This window comes from Electrophorus electricus, chromosome 14, assembly GCF_041902795.1.
Source record: "Electrophorus electricus isolate QZ-2024a chromosome 14, ASM4190279v1, whole genome shotgun sequence".
In the NCBI taxonomy this organism is placed as follows: Eukaryota; Metazoa; Chordata; class Actinopteri; order Gymnotiformes; family Gymnotidae; genus Electrophorus; species Electrophorus electricus.
The window spans coordinates 2358841-2376142 of record NC_137510.1 but is presented as its reverse complement, the minus strand read 5'-3'; the positions used below and the strand labels follow the sequence as shown (position 1 = coordinate 2376142).

The 17302-nt window shown below is 45.6% G+C and overlaps 1 protein-coding gene across 5 annotated transcripts in view; it reads left to right on the top strand.

The window, feature by feature from the left end:
• Positions 1-17302, top strand: part of nck1b (NCK adaptor protein 1b) — a 30687-nt gene that overhangs the window by 1999 nt on the left and 11386 nt on the right. For 2 of the 5 annotated variants that reach the window (XM_035530723.2, XM_027021911.3), the window contains exons 2-3: positions 13372-13423; positions 14701-14944. In XM_035530723.2, the coding sequence (XP_035386616.1) occupies positions 14719-14944 (226 nt within the window). In that variant the 5' untranslated portion in view covers positions 13372-13423; positions 14701-14718. Of the gene's footprint in view, positions 1-7098; positions 7757-13371; positions 13424-13667; positions 13687-14700; positions 14945-15669; positions 16014-17302 lie in introns of those variants that run through there. The other 3 variants (XM_035530724.2, XM_081696188.1, XM_035530726.2) reach the window with 3 other exon arrangements.

Here is a 17302-nt window from a genome sequence, read left to right as displayed (position 1 = left end):
GTAAACATCAGAAATAAAACTACAGACATATGGATTGTCTGTTGTATAGCAATATGGTCTACTCCCTGCTGTAGTCTACATACCCTCTGACCCAGATGCTCTTAAGAAGCCAATCAGGAGCTTGGTTCAATAACACTACCCAGTCAGGAACTCGTGGTTCAGTAACACTAGCCAATCAGAAGCTTGCATCTTAATGATATTACCTAATTAATTCACCTTCTTAATCCTGATGTGATATTCCCTTCTCTAAAATGAGTCGACTGCATATGGGCCAGGTGGATGCTGTGTGTCCAGGTGGTACACCTACCAGGAAAACAAGGCACATTTTGGAAAAGGGCTGTAGTTCATGAGGAACATGTAGTATGTTAGTACACCTGTTAATAATGCTTAATAAGGTTTAATAATGGTTAAGTGAGTAAGAGCATGTGACATTTAGAAATGTCTATGGCAGATGCACTGCAGGGTTTCACACAGTGTCCTGTAGGTGGTGGCTTGGAACTGTCTTGCACTCGAGGGTCTTTCAGTGCGGATAAAATATAAAACTCAAAACAACCACAACGTGAATTGACATTCAGAGCGTCAAGCAATAAAGTGAAATGACATCCAGGCTTTTTAAAAACGTTGCACTAGTGGATGACTTAAACTCATCTGATTTCCGTTGGAACCATCTGTCTTTTCTTGTGGTCGGTTCCACAAAACCTCCACAAATTGAAAAATGATGTAAAACATTTTACTTTAGGATACTTTACATTTTTTGGAAAGCCACAGAGCTTCGTGTAGCTGTTGGCTGGACAAACTGTCAGTAACGGCAGCTAAAAACAAACTCGAGGCAGACGAGACAGACTGTTTGTTTCCGACAGTAGCAGGCTCTGTAACATGTATGGGGGGTTATTTGGTTACCTAATGATGTCATTTATTTATTTGTTCATTTAAAATTATTTATTGTGTTCGAACTTTAAAAGTTTGGCCTGTGTGTGAAATGCGTTTGCCAGGAACATTTATTTATTAGAAGGTTTGCATTCATTTTTTAAAAAGGAAACCTTTAAGTTCCCTGTGTTTTTGAGCTCGTGAATTATGGCTGTTGTGCTGACGTGAGTATGACTGGAGTAGTTTGGACTGGCCTCTGTGTAACTGGGGCAGTTTGGACTGGCCTCTGTGTGCCTGGGGCAGTTTGGACTGGTCTCTGACTATGATCTGAATTACAGGGGTGAGAAGACACTGGTGTTGTTTGATTCCATTCAGTCGTCTTATTAACACAATACTCACTCTCAGGCAGTTTTACATACATGAAGAGGGCTGACTGCTTCTAAAGGTGTTTTTTTTAAATTATATGGTGTGTGTGTGTGTGTGTGCACATGCTAACCTGAGCTCTGTGGGGGTTGGGGGCCTGTTTCAGCTGGTGAATACCGTAGTTTCTGTAATTATTGCCATGCTGACAAGTCTCTCCACAACCTCTCATTAAGGTGAGAGAGAGAGAGAGGGGGCGACATTTTGTTTGAGGCTGTGGATCTGGTGGCTTGCAGGGGTCTAGAGGAAGCAGAAGGCTGAGATCAGCTAGTTATACACTCCATTTCCGTCAAGGGGGAACGGACACACGCACACTCACTCACGCACACATACAGGTTTACAGTAACCAGTTTCTCACCTCCTTTTTCTTCTTATTTTCTTTCTTTGCTTTCTTATGTGGATAACTGTGCTTGGAAAAAATCAGAAATGGCACTTATTTAACTGATGTCCTTGCTCCAAATTTCCAGGCTTTCCAGTGTCTTGCTGCCTCACAAATCTTGCTTAATGTAAAATCTGCAGGCCTGCTCCAGTGACCCTGTCCACTTCCCCCCCCCCCCCCCCCCCCCCCCCCCCCCCCCAGCACTGTTGAACAGGACTCCACTCTGACGTGGCTCTCTCTCTAGTCTTATTTCTCTTTCTCTTCCTCCACAAGCAGCGGACCGATGTTCCCAGCTGTGCCGAGGCTCGGAGTCCTTCGTGGTTATCTGGGCTGTGACTGAACTGAGATGTGGTTTTGCTGTGGTTCTGGGAGATGATGCTGAAACCGTGCGTCTCAAAGGACACCCCGGCCTCTTCTAGATGCCGGTGGAGGGTTTGATGTTACAGTGTGGAGTGCGAAGGCACCGTTGTAATATTAACACATCCTGAAGTGGGAAGAAAAGTATGAAACCAAAATAGTGTGGTTTTAAGGAACTGTTGTATTGGTCATATATCAGCCTAACCTAACCCAGTACTGCTTTCACTTCTCTGTTTCTCATTAATGATGTTTGCTGGCTGAGGTGGGGTTTTTTTTTTTCTTTCTTTTTTTTTTAAAACCTTTTCGTGAGTTTACTCGAGCAAGCATGAGTGCAAAGTCAGACACTCAGAAGACGGAGGCAGGGGGGCCGCGGGCGGAGAGGAGAAGGGGGGCTATTTTTGGGCTGTGGTGTTAATCCTGCTGTTGGACTATAGGTGAGCATGAGAGAGGCTTGGTTGGACGTCAGTGTGGCCTGAGAACGCAGCGTTAGCAGTGTTACTAATGTAAAAAACCGTTTTTCCGAAACACTGAATCTTCCTGTGGGCTTTAATAAGTAGCCTGATGGAAAATCTCTTGATGATGGTCTTGTGGAAGATAAAAACTTTTTTTTTTTTTTTTTACTTTCTCTGTTCCTCTTTCTGCACTGAATTTGGTTTACATGTCAGTCTTGGGCTTTCTAACTGGAGTGGTTTTTTTTCTTTTTGTCTTCTGAGAGCTACACACCCTGCGTTGTCATGTTTCACACATTGCCCCGGCACTGTGCACTACTGCCCAGTTTTACAGTTGCTGTCATCTCTATGGTTCTGGTTATTTTTGGCTACAAAGAACTAGTGTTTTTGTCATCTCTGTTTCATTCTCATTTATTTCATGCCTGCAGTGAGTTTTTGTGTAACTTTGTTTTCGTTCTGTATATTGCCGTGTATTATTTTAACTTTATGCTAATTAGGATGCGACTACAGCACCTCGATGTAGAGTTCTGTAGTCCAGTAGTCATTTCCCTGCATTTATTTCCTAATTGATTACCATATTTCCATACGGCCTCACATTTACCGAGGCAGCTTGCTGCAATATTGAGGTTCTGTTTGATGTCGGTCTTGGGCATTAATGGTACAGGTTGACTGTCTTGTTCCAGGAGTCGGAACATGGCAGGACTTGCCTTCCTGTGTCTGTCGTCACTTACCACTGGTGTCTGTGAGGAATTTTCCTTTTTTGTCAGTGTTCGTTTTCCACCCTGTGTTGTGCCTTTAGGACACCTGTATGATGAAACATGTGTAGTAGTTGTAGTAGTTCATAGGTTTGACCAGAAGGGTGCGTGCGTGCGAGTGTGCGTGCTTTACTGTTCGTTCATGACGATGAGCAAAACGTTTCCGTTTCGCTCTTTCTTCCCAGTGCTCCTTGTCTCCCCTCTCCAAACCCTGCTTTTCTGTGTGTCACGATCTGCATGCCCCTGCGTGCTGCCCCCTGGTGGTCGCTGTGCTCCACCCTGAGGTGGGTGCGCTGGAATGTCAGTGTGGGCGGAGCCTGGGCGAGTCACGCCTTCTGTTTCGAGTGGCCTACGTGCTTTCGGTTCCTTGTCATTTTACCTGCCTGCTTTGATTATCTGTTTGATAAGCCATGGTGAGGGCGGCTTCTGTACAGAGTGTCCACATGGACCTGGCCATTTTTTCGTGGACATCTTTTAAAATCCCGACATCTCGTACTGTAATCAGTGCAGTGTGAACGTGGGTGAACTACTGGAGCTGTGGGCGTTCTGGGAACATCGGTCTGTGCCCGTACAGTACCAGAATAACGCGCATTCAAATTGTTGTCCCTTAGCTGTAATATGTTAATCAGACTTTTCTTCCGGCCGTTTTTCCGTGGTCCGCTCGTGAGCATCCTGTGTGAGTTGTAAAGAGAACGCACCAGCGGCAGGAAGCAGATCCGTCCGCTGCGTACGATGGCTGATCTTGTATGCTTCTGAGCACACAGAGCTGTAATTAAAGTTACTGGAATGGAACTGGTGCTGGCTTAGTGTCTCAGTAAGTCTCATCTCTCTCTCTCTCTCTCTCTCTCTCTCTCTCTCTCTGTCTCTGTGGATCTGTCCTTCACTGGATCTTCTTTTTAGGCTCATCTGTCTCTGTTCTGTTTCTCTGTTTCTTGTTTTTTTCAGTACAAGCCCAATCCCTCCCTTCCTTCTGTTGGCTCTGAGGCTGTTTTGCATGTACTGATTTCAGATCTCAGATGGTCTCTCACTATGTAACCGGGCCAAAGAATAACAGGCCAGCAGTGCCTAGCACAGGCCCCGCTAGCACAGCTTTCTGACTAAAGGAGTCAACCATGTCTCCTCACAGGCGTGCTGGGTTTATCTGCCCTACACGTTGCTTGCTTGTTGGTAGTTTTAAGGTCATCCTTATCTGGCGCTAAAACCCAGCCGACGGGTGTGGGCAGAGATGTCAGTTATGACGGCGTAAATGTCACGGTGTCCAGACGTGTTGATAAAGGCCACCGGCCGCCAGAGCTGAGTGGGACAGATCGGTGGTGCCGCATGTGTCATTGTGTTATAGCATGGATTTGCTGGGGCCAGCCTTTCTCAGGACACCCCAGGCCCCACCCCCCTCAGTCCTGCTCTGTGCCTGAACCGGAACGATTCCTGCTCCCACTCCCAGATCATTGGGAGGGTGATGGAACTGACATGGAATGACACGACTCTGTTTTCTGCTGCTCTCACAAGTGGCTGACCAGCTCCAGTATGATGATGAAATGTGAGATAAGCGTGAGCCCCTGGTGTAAGTGGTGGAAGTGTGAAGTTTCCTTCCCTCCCCTCGTCACTGGCGGCGTTGCGTGTGGGAATGTCCCTCTGGTTACAAGCATGTCCATGAGACGTCTGGTCATGGTTGTCTGCGTCACTCCTGCCTTTTGGCATTGATTTTTTGTGCACTCATTAAACTTGTTAAGGCACTAATTAAAGCACTCGTTAGGGCACTCATTAAGGCACTCATATAGTCAGTGACAAAGTTCTGTTCTAATCAGACACTGGGGCTTTGTAAGTGAAATCCTGCCACATATGGGGTGAAGGGGTGGGATTATGTGTATTAGGAAGTGGTAGGAGCTCCACATGTAGGTGAAAGTGGGAGTGTCGCTGCTACAACAGATTATGCTAGCCAATCAGTGGGGGTCACCAGTTAATATTCAAAATGCACTGTATTGCCTTCACATGCATATGAACTTGAGTGACATCCCAATCTTAATCCATGGGGTTTAACATGATGTCGGCCCAACCTTTGCAACTATAGCAGTTTCAACTCTACTGGGAAGGCTTTCCACAAGGTTCAGGAGTGTGTATATGGAAATTTTTAATTTTTTTTTACAATTCTTCCAGAAGCACATTTGTGAAGTCAGACACTGATGTTGGACGTGTAGACCTGGATCGCAGTCTCCGCTCTAATTCATCCCAGAGGTGTTTTGTTGGTTTGAGGTCAGGACTCTGTGCAGGCTAGTCAAGTTCTTCCACACCAAACTCACTCATCCATGTCTATGGACCTTGCTTTGTGCACTGTTCCATGTTGGAACAAGAAGTGGCCATCCCCAAACTGTTCCCACAAAGTTGGGAGCATGAAATTGTCCAAAATGTCTTGGTATGCCGAAGCATTAGCAGTTCCTTTCCCTGGATCTAAGGGGCTGAGTCCAAATCCTGAAAAACAACCCCACACCATAATCCCCCCTCCACCAAACTTAACTTTACACTTGGCACAATGCAGTCAGAGTCCCGTTCTCCTGGCAACTGCCAAACCCAGACTCATCCATCGGATTGCCAGACAGAGAAACATGATTCATTGCTCCAGAGAACATGTCTCCACTGCTCTAGAGTCCAGTGGTGGCGTGCTTTACACCACTGCATCCGACGCTTTGCATTGTGCTTGGTGATGTTTGTATGCAGCTGCTCGGCTATGGAAACCCATTGCATGAAGCTCTCTATGCACTTTTCTTGAGCTAATCTGAAGGCCACATGAAGTTTGGAGGTCTGTAGCGATTGACTCTACAGAAAGTTGCCGACCTCTGCGCACTGTGTGCCTCAGCATCCGCTGATCCCACTCTGTCATTTTACGTTGTCTACCACGTTGCCTACCAGCTCAGTTGCTGTCCTTCCCAATCGCTTCCACTTTGTTATAATACTACTGACAGTTGACTGTGGAATATTTAGTAGCGAGGAAATTTCACGACTGGACTTGTTGCACAGGTGGCATCCCATCACGGTGCCACGCTGGAATGCACTGAGCTCCTGAGAGTGATCCATTCTTTCCCAAATGTTTGTAGAAGCAGCCTGCATGCCTAGGTGCTTGGTTTTATACACCTGTGGCCATGGAAGTGATTGGAACACCTGAATTCCATGATTTGGATGGGTGAGGGAATGCTTTTGGCAATACAGTGTAGTAGGAAGGTTGTCACTACACTTCAGCTTTCCAGAAAACTTTTAGGCTCCTTCTGTCTATGAAAGTTAGCAGCTTGGAGAAATACTTCAGTGTGACCCTTCTCTAGATCAAAGTGTGTGTGTGTGTGTGTGTGTGTGTGTGCGCGCGCGCGTGTGAAAGCATTCCACTACGTCTCCTGGACTTGGTGACTGTCGCTTGCCGATTGAGTCCCAGTGTGGGAGAGAGATGCACCTTCCTCTGCCTTACGTCCTCTCATATTTTACTAATAGCCTTTAATGGGAAGGAGTTGGGCTCTGTCCTTCCCAAGGTGTGTCGGGGTCATTTTGTTTAATGTTCCTGCATTCAAACAGGCTGTCTTTACCTGTTTTTTAAGTGGTTATTGCTAAAGGTTGCATTTGTCAGGCTGTCTTCCAAGGACACGGCAGTGCTGACCAGGATGGCCTGGTTTTTGTCTTCATTTGGAGTCCCCTGAAATCAGTTATTCATGGCCAAGGTTATTAGTTAAAGATATCGACTGCTTTCACTGGAAAGGATGGAGACGGTGACAGGACAGGGAGCTTGTGTTCACACTCCTGGGGGGGGGCGTTAGGGGATCAGCAGGTTATGACTGGATGTACATTAATCTGGTTTTTTTTTTAGAGAATGGATGGATGGATTGTTTTGCAGTCAAGCCCTGTGTGGCTGTATATTGCTGTATTAAAAAAAGGTTTGACAGGCGTCCCAAAAGAGGGCTCTTACATGTGCCTGCACACACACACACACACTTTATCTCCCTCTCTCTCATTCTCTTTCATTTCCTCATCTTGCTCTCTCTCTTTGTTCCAGTTATACACTCTCATGCTTGTGCATGTCTTTCTCTTGCATGCTTGATTTTCCCTTCTCTGTCTCACTCTGTCACTCCCTCTTGCACTCTCTCTCTCTCATTCTGTGCACTTCTCACTTTCTCTTTCAGACCCCCCCCTAGCACCGTAAGAGACTGGCGGAAGCCGCTAACAATGTGTGTGAGAGGATGGGAATTGTTGCGGTGAAGATTGCAACACGATGATGCAGATGTAGATCTTGATTGTTTCAATTTGCAAAAGCAATGCTTCTTCCTGTTTGTGTGTGTGTGCATGTGCGTGCGTGCCGGAAAAACGTTCCATTTGAGAGGGCAGCAGTTCATCTTTGGGTGGAGAGCAGCAGGGTGTAGGTTCAGCAGGGTGTAGGTGCTGGAGCTGGACTGTGGTGTAGTGTGTCTCAGTCCAGGGGCAGCGTTGTGGACGTGATGTCACCAGCTGATCCCTGAGCCCTGACTGGAACCTGACCATAGTGGCCCTCAGATGAGGTAGGGGTGTGTGTGTGTGTGTGTGTGTGTGTGTGTGTGTGTGTGTGTGTGAGTGTGTGCGCGCGTCACTCGCTGCTGCTGAGCTGGGCTGGGGAGTGGAAGGGAGGGTCAGAGCCTGGTGTAACACCGTCACAGAAGTGTATATTACGTCAAAAAAGCCGTTTTGGTGTGTGTTCCGCTCTTCTTGATTTGTTTCTCTTGTTTGTTTGTTTAATCTGAGCGTGGTTCTGCCTCTTATGTGGGACACAGTTGACTGTTGGTACGTTGCTGGGCGGGAAACGCACGCTTTCTCCGCTAAACGTGTGACCTACTTCATAAAGTTAGCACAGGTGTCTGGTGCTCCGCCCACTTTGCCATGACATCTTGGGCCCGCAGAGGTCTGCCTGCCTCCAGCACTGTCTTTCTCTCAGGATGTTGTCAGGCATGTTGGATATTATGACGCTTGTAGATTTGGGGGAATTGTTTAAGGGCTCTGCTCATCCCGACCCTATTCCTGTGGGCGGGGCTCTGCTAGCCCCGCCTGCCAAAAAAAAAACTGCAAGAGTGTTTACTACTTTACTGCTGACCGTGTCATTGGTTAGTGAATCACAGTAATGGGCGCTTCCACGGGGGGGCCCTTCACCTCCACCTCCACACTACCCTTTTTTTTTTTTGCATGTCCGGTGAATGTGGCAGGCGGAGGTGTGACGGTGGGGCTTTAATGCAGCTGGTGGTGGGAGGTAGGCTGCACAGGAAATGAGTGCATCTCCATCTCTCTTCTTTCTAAACGCATATTTACAACAGCGCTTACTCGTGATGTCCTTAAATAGTAACGCGTGTCACAGCGTAATGTCAGCTGCTTGTGTAAAAAGCAAACAAGCTCTCACGTACAGCAGGAGAGCACTCCCGCAGAACGGCGCTGAAAACCCGCACTACCCTCTGCTCTCTCCATACGTCTCTGTTCTCTGTTTTTCCTTCTTTTCCACGTTGGATGGTGATCCGTAGCAGGAGGCGGCAGGGAATCAACAGATCCGGGACAGGCGGCCCCCAGCTTTGTCCTGGAAGCTGCTGTCTCTCCCCCAGAACAAGTGCTCTGGCTGTGGGCTCATCATAAATGGATGCTACTTGAGTGCTAAGCTGGACTCAAACTTTGGAGTGTGTATGCCTGCCTGTTTACACATTCAGTCTCACACAAAATGGAGCAGAATGTTGTCTGAGGTGGAGAGAGAAGAGGGTGCGGGACTCTTCTGGAGTGAGGGGTGTGCTGACCTGATGTGGGAATGTTTCTACTCTCGTTCTCTGTCTGCGCGTGTGTGTGCACGCGCAGAGCAAGTAAGCTCATTGTTTCTCAGCAGACTCAGCAGCAAAGTTGTTAGTGTTGCCTCCCAGTGTTCATTAAATTAAATTAGTGGAGACTAACAGAGACAGAGGTATGCCAAATCCACATCAGAAGCACATGAAAGCCTTGCATTCCAGCATGTGTGTGCCTGTGTGCTTGCCTAGTTTAGAACTAAAACACACACACACACATTTTAGTGGGATGCCAACACCCTGCCAAGATGAACTTTAACGTTAGAGCAGTTTTATTTATGAGACTGTTTTTGAGGAATCGTTTCCCAGGGTTTGATGTCATTTGTGTTACAGAGAGTAACGAGATCCCCACTTGAAAGACAGTCAGATATTTATGCTCAGTTTTAATTTTTTCAGAATGCATCTTGAGATTTGTGCAGTATGCAAGTGTCTGAGAGTCGCTGTGTGTGTGTGTGTGTGTGTGTGTGTGTGTGTGCGCATCCGAGTGTTCAAACATCTCCGGCAAATCAAACTCATCCACGACGCTTTTTAAGCTACGGTCATCGTAAAACTCTGGAGGAAGCCACACTCATATTTACAGATTGACTCAAGTTGACTTGTTGAGTCAGGGAGCTAACATCAGGTCAGGTTTTATCCTGTAGTGCTGCATAAAATCTTTTACACATGCAGGACTGGATCAGTGTCCATGCTCTGAGACTTATCAGCAGGACACAGTACTGCTCGAATCCTGTTGCCCTAAGGGCGACACGATATATTGTTCATTAACGGTTATCGCAGTACTTTACCTTTTTGTGATACCGATATCGCAGAGGGTTCTAATATGTAAATGTTAATAATAATTAATATTAATAATATGTTGATGTCATACACTGGCGGAGAGAGGATAGCGTGCAGTACCTGTGAGCCTAGCAGGCTATTTTATAGAACAACATACCACAGAATCTACAAGGGCAGATACGTGCTGGAAAGTGTGCACACGAGCCGTTCCCGAATATTTCGCTAAAGAAATGGTGCTGTTAGTTACACCAATATACAATATACAAAAAAACAAAAGAAACAAAATCAACATACAACCATCAAAAAAGCAGCAGTCCCGATGCAAACATTTGACTGCCAGTACGAGCTACCTGGAGGGAAGCAACAGCCATTCCAAACTTAACCAGGTTCAACAAGATGCACACATCCTGCTATTGACAGCTAGTGATTCACAACAGATGTGGCTGTTACACATAAATATAAATAAATAAATGCGTGTGTGTCTGAGAGAGAGGGGGGGAGAGAGGACCATGTATGTCCTTGAACGTCTCTTTATCACATCTGACTGGAAATTCGTACAAATGTCTTGAAACAAGTTTCCTCAGAACGTTACACTGCTGCACACATTGCTGGCGCTCCGAGAGTGCCAGCGGGTTGAGAATGAACGCTCCGCAATTTCTGCAGAGATGGAGATAACGGTAAACGGGTGCAGTCATCATCTCCGTTTATCAGCTTGAACGGACCGCAGGGCAAAGGGAAAACACAGATGGCGCTCTTGGAGTTTGCGGTCCCAGCGCTGCGGCCTCGGAAAATGGAACGGAACGAGGCGAGTGGACGTGGGACTTCAACACGGTCTGATCACGGTGACTATCCCTTTATTCTTTCTGTCATGGGGTTTTGCAGTAGCCTGCAATTTAAAATGACTGTATAAAAAATAATAATAATAGTAATAGCAATAACAATAATAAATGCATAAACTAGAAACCCCATATAAAGTAGTTTTATTTATGCCTTTACACAAAGAAAAAAAAAAAGGCTTATTTTTAAAAAATTATTGTATATTGATTTGTATAGTGGTGTAACTAAAATGAACGAATAGATCACTTAATTAAACAGACTATTTTTACGAGATTATATGAACTATTTTGTGTGATATGTTTTTGACAGGACTGTGCAGCACGTTGGGCGCGAGCAGACCGGATCCGACACGGTCTGGCTGTCTCCGTGACGTGGCCGCGCACGTGCAGATCAGTGCCGCGCGGAGTCCCGTTAGTGTGGTGACGTTTAAAAAAACAACGACACAAAAACTGGGCAAACTGCAGGTGAAATGCATGTCAAAATGTGCGACAATGACTGGGCAAGTGTATCGGGTGGACAGCGGAAGCTACCTGACTCTCAGTGACGTGTGCGTATGTCAGAACACACCTGTGCACGTGCTCGCCATTAGCAACGTTATTAACGCCGCGCGTAACTTCCGTTTTCCCGTTCAGCTGTTCGGTGCTCACGCCATAAATGTCATGAGAGTTCATGTTTTGTCTTATTCGTTGTTAAAGCCTGTAGTTGTTTTTGCTTCTGTTCTGTGTAGACATTGTTGAACGAGAGAGTAAATATTATTTTTATTATTATTGTTTGTGTGTGTGTGTGTGTGTGTGTGTGTGTGTGTGTGTGTGTATAAAATATGTATGTTATGTTCAAGGGAAATAAATGGAAAATAAGTAATGTTTCTAAGGCTCTGATTATTTTTTCAAGTAAAACATGCCATTTGTTTATAGAATGTGTGTTTATTAACCCCAGTAGTACTGTGTGCCACAGGATTATTTGTGACTGCATAATCGTATGGAAAAAGGTTATTGCTGTGAGAACCCCAACCAAACTTGCATGTTCGTGATCGTGATTGTGCGCAGTTTTGCCAGTATGAGAACTCTTTAAGTGTGGATGAATAAGATGTCATTGGATTGTTTTACATAAGTGTAGGGTGTGGAAGAAAACAGATTTTTAAAAATGTTTGGGGGGGGGGGGTGTATAGCCGCAGCCCCACACAGTGAGCGGGTGCTAGCTGAGCGGGGCAGGTGCCATGCAGGCCATGCTCCGCGCTCATCCGCACTGGTTTTCCCCAGGATGGTTCCTGCCCTCCTGGTCACATCTGGTACGTGTCAGAGTTGTTTATGGCCTCACGTGACGTCTCTGCGTTGTTTTGAGCCTGATGTGGAGAGTGGTATCCCATCATGCAGCAGTGAACCGGGTGACCTCATGGCCTCCGCATGCTGAGTGGCGATGCTGCTGGCCTTTTGAGAAGCTCTCTCTGGCGCACGTTTTGTGGTGTCGTCATGGTTTTGGCACTGGAGCTTCTGAGGCAGGATAACACATGGAGGGCAGGGCAGATAAAGATGTAGGGTGATTCCTAAGGGACGTCCTGAGCTGTATAATGTTGGGTCATTAGGTCTCAGCCAGGGGATCACATACCATCCCGTGGTCAAGCAAAGGGAATCATTTAGTTCTACATACAGACAATCTGTGGTGTTTGTGATGTGTGCTAATCTGCTTACAGGTCTATTTTTAACTCCTGTAATTGAATTTACAGTCCTTGCCACCATTTCCTCCACTACCACACCCTTCTTTCCAACATTTGTCCAAAGCCCCTACGTCCAAACACATGCACGGGGTGCTGAGCCTTCCCCTCTGTGTGCTGCACACACGGGTAAAGTAATTGACAGACAGGAAGAACCGACTCATTGTAGAGAAGTTTCCAGATTGGTTAGTACAGCTTAACAACTAAAAATGTAGAGCCCTGGACAGTCACTCAGTCATGTTTCTGTCTCACAGCATCTGTTTTAGTGATCGTTATCAGGATGTAAAGACAACTTAGGTCATGTGATAACAGTCTTAAGAGGTCTTAATAGAGCTATTGTGTTTACAATCTATATTTCTCATACAGGGCAAGGAACTTGGTGATTAGTTTCCAGTGAGTGATAGTAGGGTAAACTGATGCTCAGAAGATGTAAAACCTAAAAACGCTAGACCTCCCTAGACCCTAGGCTCTTTCCCAGACCTTCCTAACTGGGCTTGGTTGTGTGTTGCATGTGTGTGTTATGACATACCAGGACTGAACTGCTAATGTCCTCAGATCTCCCTAGTCCTCGCTCTGTCCCAAAGCCAACCTGCTCCAGGACGGGACTGTTCTTTTCCTCTGCCATCTTCCTGACTTCAGCTTTAGGACAATGGACAATTGCTGGCTGTTATCGGAGAGGAAGTGGAACCTCTCATTCACTGTACAGAGATCATTTGCAGATCACTCGGTTGACTGTAAACTGTATGGTGGCGTCCGTGGACCCCTAAAACAATGGCGTAGGCGCTTACTTATCCCAGCTAATGGGGGGCATAAATGTGGAGTCACTTTTGCTTTTTTTTTTTTTTTTGTCTGCGGGTGTTCAGAGGCACCATGAAAGCAGTGAATATTTTTGAACTCCAACACAGATTTGTATTATTTCATGGTCCTTTTGGAGGGGGGGGGGGTGTCATTTGAATATTCCAGAACAGTTTCTAATTCGGTGTTATTTATCCTCTTTCAGGTCTCCATTGAGGTGCACCAATTTTGGAGCTGGCAGCTTTGATGCAGCACGGGTAAGCGTTTACTCTGTGTGGTCTGCTTCTCTTTAGAGAAGAGGAACTCTCCTCCCAGCTCTTCCTCAGGGCATAAGCAGTGAAACGTCTGCAGATGAAGGTGGCTCGCGTGGGTGATCCACGCAGCTGATCAGGGGTGCTGGCTGGGGCCCCATGGGTCTGTCCGTGCTTCCTACACCTACATCCACACCCTGAGACTCTAGTGGTTCACACCCAACCGCCACAAATGGCTCCTGACTAATGTACTGCAGGAACCCTTTCAGGTTCTTATCTTAAATTCCTCGTGTGGCTTTAAAAATATATATATTTTTTTCTTTTTGGTAATGTTGGTTCACACGACCCCATACATGCTCCTTTGGATTAATGAAACACGACACATGATGTGTAATTCAGTTTATATTTTAAAACCATAAATATCTTCAGTCTGTCAAAATACGTCCAGTCCGTTACACAATATTTTGAGTTTGAGGAAACTGGTAAAGGTGCCAAGTTATCTTGAATTGTTTGTGTGATTTTTAAGAGCTGAAGAACGTATACGAGTAGTTCTTGCATGAGTCCTGTTGTGATTTTAGATCCAGTGCCCGATGTTTCTGGTGTCAGGTACTCTGTCCTGCACGTCCACAGTATAGATTTATTCAGCCTGAGCTCTCCGAACCAGTGCATGAATACTGTCTCCCTGAACACTACCTCGATACTTAGAAAGACAACTACTCGTTTTGTTCAAAACATGAGGTCTAGGATGTGCCGTCACAGTTAGTCCGCGTCTCGGCTGGGATGTGCCGTCTCATTTAGTCCGCGTCTCAGTTGGGATGTACGGTCTCGGCTAGTCCACGTCTCAGTTGGGGTGTGCGATCTCAGTTAACATGGGAGGTCTCAGTTTAAACACCATGTCTTTAGAGGGTTTACACTACCTACAGACAGGACCCAGCTTCCCAAAAGCATAATTAATGCTAAGATCACCTCAGCTGTTGGAGGGCATTCAAAGGAATACATCTTTATCCTCCATGTGCATTTAATTAATTAAATGTTTATTTTTAATGAAAAAAATTAGTTGTTACATGCACCTTTCCTTTTGATAGTGGATGTGGTGGAAACCTTGACTTGGAGCTAGGAAGTGATGACACATTGTTTTTATTATTGATGTCATTGTTTTTGTTTTATTTAAGATTTTTAAAATCTCCATTTCCATGTTTACATGCCCAACTGTTGTGTAATTCCACACCTGAAAAGGGTCCTGATTTTCAACCCATCTCTTCATCTCATCCTCTCCGTCTCAGCGCTGAAAAGAGTCCAAGATGGCGGAAGAGGTGATTGTCATTGCCAAATTTGACTACATGGCGCAGCAGGACCAGGAGCTGGACATCAAGAAGAATGAGCGTCTCTGGCTCCTGGATGACTCCAAGTCCTGGTGGCGTGTGCGCAACGCCACCAACAAGACCGGATTTGTACCGTCCAATTACGTGGAGAGGAAGAACAGCGCCAGGAAGGCCTCCATTGTCAAGAACCTGAAAGACACGCTAGGTGAGGACTTACCGCTCAGCCCGGAAAGGCATGCTCTCGGCGTTCTGGTGTCTCCAACCAGCCCAGACACGAAGTTAGATTTACTGCTCTTGCAGAGAAGACGCTTTTGTGCACTGCTTGTTGGGTGGTGTGTGTGTGTGTGTGTGTGTGTGTGTGTGGGTAGGTAGGTAGGTCAGTTTTTTTTTCTTCTTATTTCCTCTGCTTGTGTGGTTTTGACCACAATGTGTCTTAAAAGCAAAACAGGAAGTCATCATCTAATATAGATAGGTGTCAGAAAGCTTCATTTCCTGACAGGACTGCAGGGTTGATTGCCTCTACACTGAAGCTTGTGTTCATTATCTCACTGTGGGTAAGGACAATGCATGATGGCTTTAGATATGGTCACACACGGTGGGATTTGGTACTGAACGTGTTTCTGCTCATCAGTTTGCTGTTTGAATGCTGCCGTTAAGTAGCTCTGAACTGAAACGGATGCTGTCACTTATCTGTCGCTTATCCCCAATTTAAAGCTTGGAAACAAGCTTTGTGTTGACTTGGCCAAGTGTGTTTATTGCCAGCAACGCAGGGGCGCTGGGGTCAGTGGCACTGGGGGGGTGGGGTCAACTTCGACTGCTGCAAGAAAACCTTAAGAGCAACTTAAGAGGGCATTGGATCAGTAAAGTGTGAACCTTTGATAAATGCAACCTGCAAAATGTAGAGAGAGGAAACTGAGCTGGAATGATGAGTGTATATAGGAGGAACAGGACTCTGGGCTTGCGAATATATCAGAGGCTAATTATAGATTTCCGCATTGACTGCGGGTTAAGGAAGACTTGATGGGTGCGCAGGTCTGGAAGAGAATTAATTTAGGACTGAATAATCTGATTATTATCTGAAGTCAGTCGGATGCTGGAGCTGACTGCGAGCACTGTGTTTCCAGTGTGTTCCGCAAGGCTGTGGGACCTCTTTGAGAAATCCTTTATTTGTGCACACTAAGGAAATTGGACACTGGTTTATCAGTCTAGATTTTTGTTTTGGTGTTTTTACTGTATGGCTTATTCCGACTTTTCCACCAATGACCTTCACATTGGTAAGTGACTTTTAGATACATTTTTTTAGGATATTTATATATTTATTTTAGAAACAGCTGGTGCTTTTGCAGTATACTACTATTATGTGCATTCTAGAAGGAAGCTATAAATATATGTGGATTGATTCATTAATTTATTTATTCATTTGTTAAAGACAAAACATTGCACCCTTCCTTTGAGCGATAATCATGGTCACAGTTTTGTTAAGGTCAGTAATTTGAACACACACACGCACACAGTGGCTGTACTATGATTATCTATAGTACTGACATGTTTTTTTTGGCATATTGGCCAGGCTACTCTGCTTATAAGTATGTTAGTAAATAAGCCACACACTCGGCCTGTTAGACTGGCTACGTGATTCCGGATCTTTCTCTTGCATGGCTCCGTTCGTGATTCCGGATCTTTCTCTTTCACGGCTCCAGTCGTGATTCTGGTTCTCTCTCTGCTTAGTGTAATTCCAGTATGTTTAATAGAGGACTGTATCCATTGTCTTGGTCTCTGGGGGAATGTAATGAGAGTTGGCTGTCTCATTAGTAGCGATTGGGTCGCCTGATGGAGGAATTAAATGTTCTGTTACTTCACTGAGCTTTTACTTAGTTCAGTGATTAACACACTTACAACAGAAGTTGTTGCTGTTATTATTATGATGTTTCTGTAGTGCTTGAATATTTCGCAATTGGTTTTCTTGACTCCTCATTAACAACTACGTTGTGCTTGTCTGGATACATTTAACAGATTTGCTCAGCTAGCTTAATGTATTATCATGAATAGCTTTGTCAAAATCAATTTCACATGCGCGCACACAAACAAGGACAAAATATTTTGTTTGTGCAGGTGTTTCCAGGCTGCACCAGGCAGAAATCTGAGTAAAATCCCATGCAGTGTATAGCAGCTTCAATTAAGAGGGAGCGCGAGAGAGAGAGACTAAAAGATGTAACGTGAAGCTAGTGGACATGATGACGTGACCATCCGTTCCCCTGCTGGAGAGTGGAAGTCTTCATCCCAGAGAACATCTCACGGCTGTCCCCCCCACACACACACACAGTAATGTGTGCTGGACATCTGGCCATCACAACTCTGCTTTCAAGCGGAGATGAGATCGGAGCGCTCACAGGCTGACCACTGTCGCCCGGGTTCAGGGTTTCCAATGCAGGGTGATGGGAGTGCTTCACAGAAACGGCTTTCATTTGTCACAGCGCTGAACCTGCGTTTGTGCGAAGGCGTGCTTTGTGCTTTTCAGAGTAAGCCACATTAAGGGTTTTGCACAAACAGCCTAAAAAATTCG